General features: G+C 49.6%; 1 protein-coding gene across 1 annotated transcript in view; it reads left to right on the top strand.

The window, feature by feature from the left end:
• Positions 1-7,348, top strand: part of LOC121364977 (protein DGCR6) — a 7,952-nt gene extending 604 nt beyond the window's left edge. Inside the window, exons 3-5 of the mRNA XM_041488787.1 lie at positions 375-475; positions 4,381-4,521; positions 6,581-7,348. Coding sequence (XP_041344721.1) covers positions 375-475; positions 4,381-4,521; positions 6,581-6,664 — 326 coding nt within the window. The 3' untranslated portion in view covers positions 6,665-7,348. The remainder of the gene's footprint in view (positions 1-374; positions 476-4,380; positions 4,522-6,580) is intronic.
• The last annotated feature ends 720 nt before the right edge of the window (positions 7,349-8,068 follow it).

Here is an 8,068-nt window from a genome sequence, read left to right as displayed (position 1 = left end):
CAGAGAGACAGGTTGTGGGGGCTCGGGGATGGCACTGAGGGGGGGAGGGGGGTGATAGTGAGGGGCCGGGGAGTGACATTGAGGGAGCAGATTGTGAGACAGTGGAGGACACTGCGGGTGGCACTAGAGGGCACTGGGGCACTGTGATGGGGACACTGGGGGCTGGGGATGACGCTGAGAGGGACAGGTTGGGGGTGTTTGGGGGTGGCACTGGAAAGGCAGGTTTGGGGCGCCCTGGGGGTGGGTTGTAAGAGCATAAGGGAGCTATAGAGAATGACACTGCACGTTGTGGGGAGGGCACGGGGGGAGGGAGGGGTGGCACTGGGGGTACCTGGCAACAGCGTGCCCTCCTGAGCCCCCCGTGCCCCTGACAGGGCTGAAGCAGGAGCTGTTCCATCGGCACAAGGAGGCCCAGCAGTGCTGCAGGCCCCACAATTTGCCACTGCTCCGTGCAGCCCAGCAGCGGGAGATGGAGGTGAGAGGGGCTGGGCTGGAGATGGCGGTGGGGGTGGCAGGGGTGCAGAGCTGTGTCCCTTCCCAGGGCTCTCACAGCCCTGTTGCTGCAGGAGCTGTGCAGCATCTGGAGAGGGTTTGGATATTCCTATCCTGCAGCTTCAGGAGATACCAGCTGTCCTGGCTGGCCTTGCTAGCACAGACCTAGGTTCCCCACCCCAGTCTAGAGGCCTCCTCCTCTTGCTATACCTTTTGTCCCCTCAAGGCTCTTGCCATCCCTGGTGTGATCTGAGAATTGTGGAGGCTCAGGAGCCTGCTCCAAAGGCAATGCTCTCCACAGTACTTTCATGATCCATCATTATCTGATGGGCTGAAGGCTGTATGGGAGAGGTGTACCTATCCTATAGGAGTACCACTGATAAGGAGGAAACATCTCAAGTTTTGTAACTACAGTAAGTGTTTCTGAGAGCATCCCTAGACATTTCAAAAATATTCAGTCCCAGAGGACTTTTCTGTCACCTCTTGGTGACAGATAGAGGCAGTTTTGTAATGTAAGAAAGTGGCAAGTAGCTGGTTATGTTAATCAGTGGAGTTGAAATGTGGGGTAAACTGCTTTGGTCCACATTAGGTGAATGAGAACAGTTTCCTGCCTTGGCCTATGGCAAGCACCCTGTCAGTGCTTGCTGTTGTTGGATTCTTTGGTGTTTCCACATTCCTTATTTCCTGTTAAGGTAACTAAAGCCAGGCTGGACTTCTGGTACCTGTCCTTGTTACTTCTGTCTCTGAGTAAATTAGACTTCCAGCAATAATCTCTACTGCCTGTTTTAAAGGTTTCCTGTTTTAAAGTATTTCATTAAATTGCCCAGATATGTTTCACTTCTCCTTGTCTCACATGCTGTGCAACTTCTTCCTACCTGCCCTCTACCTTTCTTCTGTTTTCCTCTCCCAGGTGTTAATAGAGTCACTTCTTCCTGTCTTTGTCCACTGACAATTCTGCTGTGGAGCATTTTGGGAACAGATTGATCATCTCTGATATGGGTATAATTGGAGGTGCCCTCTGTGGTTAAAGGTTCCCATGACCAGCTCCCATGAGATAGCTTGGGATTGGTCTCCCAGGACAGGTAATACAAGGTGTATGTTTTAGATGTTCGGCTCCTCAGTGGAACCATGGCATTTAGAAAAGCTTAGCCCATCATGCAGGGTCCTTGGCCAGCAGGGCTGAAGCAAAACTTGTGTGCCTCAGATTTGTCCAAGATACGGCACTTTTCTCTAACTCAGAATTAGATGCCAGTAATGTGAGACACTTAAATCTGGGTGTTTTTTTCAAGCCCAAAGAAAGTCAGTCCTCCAGCGTAGTAAGTGAAGGAGACAATGGCACACTGTGGTGGGTGGGAGGAAGGAAAATCTGGGGAATGAGGCATTTTAATCTGTTGAGTCTCCCATAAAGGGAGTGAACCCCTGGACTGAAGAAAGTGTGAGGACAGAGCTTGCTTAGGTTTGTTCCTCAGCATCCTTTGGTGAAGAAGCAGTCATCACTCTGTCTTGCCTTCCTTTGGGGCTGGAGTTATCTTGAGTTTCTTCCCATTTTATTGCCATGAGATCCTGCCCTGAATGTTTTCTCTGGAGCAGATTTTGTGTAGTCACCTTCTAGTGGATCCAATTCCTGCATCCTCCTTAATTGCAGGTGGTTCTTTGAAGGTTTCTCACTTGACGTGCTAATTGTGGACTCTATTTCGAGGAGAGGTTCCAAGAGGTAGCTCCTGCCCCATGTGAGTGATAACTGCTCTTTGTTAAGTTACACCTTTTCCAGAGACCCATGGATCTGCAGACATACCTCAGCCCTTCCCCACACTGTTCATGGCCAAGAGTTCTGTCACACAAATTCTGAATTTTCACCAGGAATTGTGGCTGGATGGAGGTGTTCAGCTCCCCTCCAAGGCCATTTTAACCACCAGCCACTGGGGTTTGTGACTTCTGCCTTTCTGTGTAGTTGGGATAGTTTAACCACATGGATGTTTCCAGCTGAACATGTGCCTGTGTTCTCTGTTACAAAGGGGCAGCATTGCATGAATGAAATGTTGGAACTTGAAGCTTTTCACAGAATCACAGAATAAGCTGAGTTAGAAGAAACCTACAAGGGCCATCCAGTTCAGCTCCTGTCCCTGCCCAGACCCCCCAACAACCCCACCCTGTCCATCCCTGGCAGCGCTGTCCAAAGGCTCCTGGAGCTCTGGCAGCCTCGGGGCCGTGCCCATTCCCTGGGGAGCCTGGGCAGTGCCCAGCACCCTCTGGGGAAAGAGCTTTTCCCTGGTATCCAGCCTAACCCTCCCTGACACAACTTCAAGTCATTCCCACAGGTCCTATCACTGATCACCACAGAGAACAGATCAGTGTCTGCGCCTCCTCTTCCCCTTTCAAGGAAGTTTTCGTTTCAGTGGATCTCCCCTCGGTCTCCTCTTCTTCAGCTGAATAGACCCATCTATTCCTCATATGGTTTCCCCTCAAAGCACTTCACCATGTTTGTTGCCTTCCTTTGGATACTCTCTAATGGTTTATTTATTTCCTACTTCTTGCAGGAGAAGCACAGAATCATGGAATGGTTTGGGTTGGAAGGGACCTTCAAGTTTATCCAGTCCCACATCCTGCCATGGGTGGGGACACCTGCCACTATCCCAGGTTGCTCCAAGCCCCATCCAACCTAGCCTTGGACACTTCCAGGGATGGGGCAGCCCCAGCTTCTCTGGAGAACTTTTGTCAGTGTGTCACCATCCTCACAAGGAAGAGCTCCCTCTCAACATCCAATCTAATTCTGCCGTCTCCATTTGAAGCCATTCCCCTTGTTGTGTCACTCTATCCCTTGTCCCAAGTCCCTCTCCAGCTCTCTTGGAGCCCCTTCAGGCACTGGAAGGGGCTCTAAGGTCTCACAGAGGCTTTAGCCCTTGGAGTATCTCCTTGCCCTCCTCTGGACTTATTCTAGCAGCTCCAGGTCGTTCCTGTGCTAGGCCCCCAGAGCTGGAGGCAGCTCTGTAGGTGGGGTCTCACCTGAGCAGAGCTGAGCGGCAGAATCTGCCCCTTCACTCTGCTGCCCACCCTACAAAAATGAGCCTGTCATCTTGGTTTTTGATGGGGTTTGATGATTCCTGGTGTTCCCTGTGGCTTGCGAAGGAAGTCTGCTGTTTAGTGCAGCCTGGTGAGCTTGTATCACTTCTGCACACATGGCGCTTCTTTACTTGATATGTTCTCTTCTTGTCCCCTGCAGTCCTGCTCTCTGCTTCCACTCCTGATTTCCAGCATGCATTTGTTTGCTGGGCTCCATTCTTCCCTGGAGGCAGCACAGAAACTCTCTGCTGAAGTTTGGGCAGATGTTGGTGAGGCAAGAGTGGCCATGTCCTCCTGGTTGGAGCTATTCTGGCAAAGTCCTTCTTTCATAATGTTCTCAGTTTGTCAAAAACAGAGCCCAGCATTCAGATCCTTTCACAAATAAATAGGATCTGTATGGGGTTTACAGCTCCAGTTCCATATTAGTGCCCAGGGAGCCATCTTGTTGAGGTTATTCCTCCAAGGATTCCTTCAGCCTCACCTGAGAGGGGCACACAGTTCTCGGGCTGAGCTCAGCCATAGCTCAGGTGGTGACTCATCAGAGAAAGGGATTCAGACACTGATCGGTTCCTCGTGGTCTTTCTTGGCCTCCAAACACTCAGAGAGCAGGCTGTTCCCATGACTTCCCTGCATTTTCTTGAGTGGCAGCTTTGCAGTTGGAGGTGTTAAGACCTGGGGCTGTGCGGGTTGCCCACTGCTATCCTTGGACTCATCAGGAGAGATTCAGGGCCTGCTTGCTCTTGGGTTCCAAGTAAAAATCTTAGAGATGAGAAAAAGATGGGAAGAAGGCAGATATTTCACTTTTGCATTGACTTTAATGTTTTCCAGGCTATGGAGCAACAGATCCGAGAGGAACAGCGAATGATGGATGAGAAGATAGTCTTGGAATTGGACCAAAAAGTAATCGACCAGCAGAGCACCCTGGAGAAGGCCGGGGTGTCTGGCTTCTACATCACCACCAACCCCCAGGTTGGTGTCTGGGCATGGTAGGCAAGGTGTTTTCACAAGAGCCGGGAGTGACAGGACAAGGGGGAATGGCTTCCCACTGCCAGAGGGCAGGCTTGGGTAGGATATTGGAGAGAAATTATTCTCTGGAAGGCTGGTAAGACACAGGTTACCCAGAGCAGCTGTGGCTATCCCTGGAAGTGTGTAAAGCCAGGCTGGATGGGGCTTGGAGCAATCTGGGATAGTGGAAGGTGTCCCTGCTCACGGTAGGGGGTGGGAATGGATGACCTTTAAAAATCCCTTCAAGCCCCAACCATTCCATGATTGTTTGACAGTGCTCATGGGTTGGTATCTTTAATTTTTTTTAAAAAATTTGCTGTAGATAAATTTGGGATGGGTGTTTCAGACAGAACAATCCATCCTTTGCCTCCCTGCTGGTGGGTGGTGTGCGCTGGACAGAACTTGTACTCAGTTCATAACTAAAGAGCAGAAACCCAGGTACCATTTGGCAGCATTCCCAATTTCCTGCAGTATATTTTTCCATTGTGGAGGGACAAAACACTGTGACAACAGCCTGCAGTCCTGTGACTCTCAAATGGGTCTGAAAAGCACTAAAATAATTCATTTACTGCATTTTTATTCAGCTTAGCTATTAAAACTGACTTCAAGACTGTTTATTAGGCACCTTGTTCATTCTTGCATGTGACTTGCTGGAGCTAATGATCTCAGGCTTTGATTAAAGAATTGTTCCCAGTTTCCCCAGGGCATTTGCTCTCAAACTATCTGAGGAGTCACCTGGGTTTGTCCATATTGTCCTTATTTATTTATTCCTTTATGTCCTTTGTTCCTGCCACCGCAGGAACAAAAAAACTCAAAATTTCCAAGTCTTGTTGTAAAGCCATACAAGTTTGCAGGGAACACAGAGACAGGCTGTTCTTAACTCTGTTTTTTCAGCTGATTAAATGTCACTTTGATAAAAACCTACTGCTGAGAAAAGGCAGCTTAAATGAAGCTAAACAGGCATTTTCTAACACCCACCCACATGATTATCAGTTGTGGAGCTTGAAAAAGCCTCTCATTTTTCCAGTATTGCTATTCCCTGGTTGTGTATAAGGCAGAGAGCCCATTCTCTCCCTCCTGCCCTGCCCTTCATGTTGTTTTTGTAAGTAATAAACCTTGTTAGGGTTCCTCTTTGCTGGCTTTGTGTATGTTTGCCTTTAGGATAGGTGCCAAGCCCAACCTGGATCTTGGCTTGTGCCTGTGAGTGCCACCAAGAAATCCCTGCTGGAATCTGTTCACGTGGTTCCCATCAGCTGATGTGTTTCCCCCCCAGTCTGTATTAAATGCTTCCTTGTGCAGGGATATATTTTTACAAAAATAGATTTTTATTTCCATAGCTCCGTGTCTACAGGGCTGAGTCACAGACCTACACTTGCAAATTATTGGCTCCACCATGTTGTCTCTGAGCTAGATGTAACTAAAGAATGAGCAGGTGGCAAAGGAGCTGTGAGCTAATGTTGATGTCTCCACTAGATTGTGGTCCTGGAAACGGGAGTTTTCCAGAAATAGGGAATGAAATGCTTGCAGGGAATTTGATGCACCAGCACAGCCATGTGTTGCACCTGCCTTGGATCCCACTTAGAGGGTTCCCAAAGTGATCTCTCCTCTTCCTGCCCTTCTATGCTGGGAAGGGGTCAGGAAGCTGCAGACAGTGTGGGGAGGGGCCTGGAGAACCTTTTCTGGGGCTGCTGCCCCTCCTCAGCCTGCAGAACTGGCCAGTCTTCATAGCCCCTAGCACATTTATCATGGTCAAGAAGAAAGAACCTCTCTGGATCCTTAAGGAATCCTCAGGTGCTGGGATTCCTAAGACAATCACAGTTTGCAGCAGGTCTGGCAAGATGTCACTGCTCCATGTTTTAGAGAAACACCTGAACAAAATCAAGCATTTGTTTTTAGCTGCCTGGTTGATTTTTTTTGTAATTCCCTAAGAACAAGAAGCTCTTGGGGAGGTGGTACAGGCCAGTCCTTCCTGCAGCAGGGAATGGAATCATCTACTTGCACAAACATTTTTCTCCCTTTGCAGGAGCTGACTCTACAGATGAATTTGCTGGAGCTGATTCGGAAACTGCAGCAGAAGGAAGCTGAGACTGAGAAGACTTTTTCCTGAAGGAGCAAATCTGCTGTTCACTTCCCAGAGTTTTTCCTCTGACTTCCCTCTAAATAACAGACTGTCCATGCATTTGCTTTGTATTGTGTCTGGAAGAGGCTACAGGAGTAGAAGACATTGCTGAGACACTTAGATTAGAGCTGGGGCAGGCAGAGCCCATCACGGGATGGTTGGGAGCCTGGGGATGGCTCTCAGATCCCCAGGATCTCAGGAGCCTCAGAGCAGTGTCAGCTGCATCTGGCTCAGCTGGGAGCTGATGGAGCATGGTCACCTGTCAGGACTGTCCTGCAGTGATGCTGAGGCCATCACTGAGCCAAGGCTGGGCTGAGCACTGAGCACACAGAACTCCGCTGTGTGAGGTGACCCTGTGCTTAGATGCTATAACGGGGCGGGGGGGGGAAACAATTACAAGGATGTTTCTGTGTGTTAAGGCAGAAACAACCTCTTAGACAGGCAGACCCTTCCCAGAGTCTCCTCCAGGCCAGTACCAGCATTATCTGTATTTGTTTATCTGTATGCTGGCCAGCATTATCTGTATTAAAGGAGGATTTCAGGCCTTGTCCTAGAGTTACTGGACTGGTGCTTGCAGTGTTCCCACTGACTCAGAAAGCAGAGCTTTTGCTTTGTTCTTTTAAAGCAGTTTCCAAATTAAGAGAAATAAAACACTTTCCTTTTGGGGCTGCAGCTTTCTGAATGCCAGTGGTTGTGTTTGTCCTGTCCTTAGTTGATGAATGTGGGGCTTGTGGTGCGTTAGATGGAAGCTGGGGAGGAACCTGGAGTGTTTCTGAGATCTTTCAGGGTGTTGGAAGAGCTTGTGGGTGGCCTTATGATGGGGAGAGCTCGTGCTGGAGGAGACACAAACACAAGATCAGAGCTACAAGGACCAAGGAGGCTTTTGGAAATTCAGGGCTGAGTCCCTCTCCCATTTCCATCATGTGTGGGTGTTCCCTACCCATGGGCATGATGCTGCTGTGATTGAGCAGCTGGAGATAAGACCTACTGCTTGTGTGGAGTCTTCACCTCCTGGATGAAAGTCCCCATCTGGAAAGCAGGCTGGTACGAGACCTGCACCACTGCAAAGTCCCCACAGAGCTCCTGGAACTGTGTTGCCACTGGACCCTCAGGTGGAAACTCTGTGCTACACTGCTGAGCAGTGGTGAGGGATAAGGTAGGCAACATTCCCCTCTGGAGACACCTTCATCCTCCTGGGAGGACACGGGGTAGCCACTGGTGCAGACTGGGTGAAGTTGGCATCTGGTCAGGTTTGTGACCAGAGCAATTGGCAAAGAAACTGCTTCCCGAGGTGAGGATAGGGAGGGCAGGGGTGAACAGTGGGTTCTATGGCAGGAAAGGATGCCCAGGTGCTGGGGATGTCACACTGCCTCCCAGAAGCTTCCCTTTACA

This window comes from Pyrgilauda ruficollis, unplaced genomic scaffold (genome assembly GCF_017590135.1).
Source record: "Pyrgilauda ruficollis isolate IOZ18807 unplaced genomic scaffold, ASM1759013v1 scaffold9, whole genome shotgun sequence".
Lineage (NCBI taxonomy): Eukaryota > Metazoa > Chordata > Aves > Passeriformes > Passeridae > Pyrgilauda > Pyrgilauda ruficollis.
The sequence above is the reverse complement of the archived record's forward strand: the minus strand, read 5'-3'. Positions and strand labels throughout refer to the sequence as shown.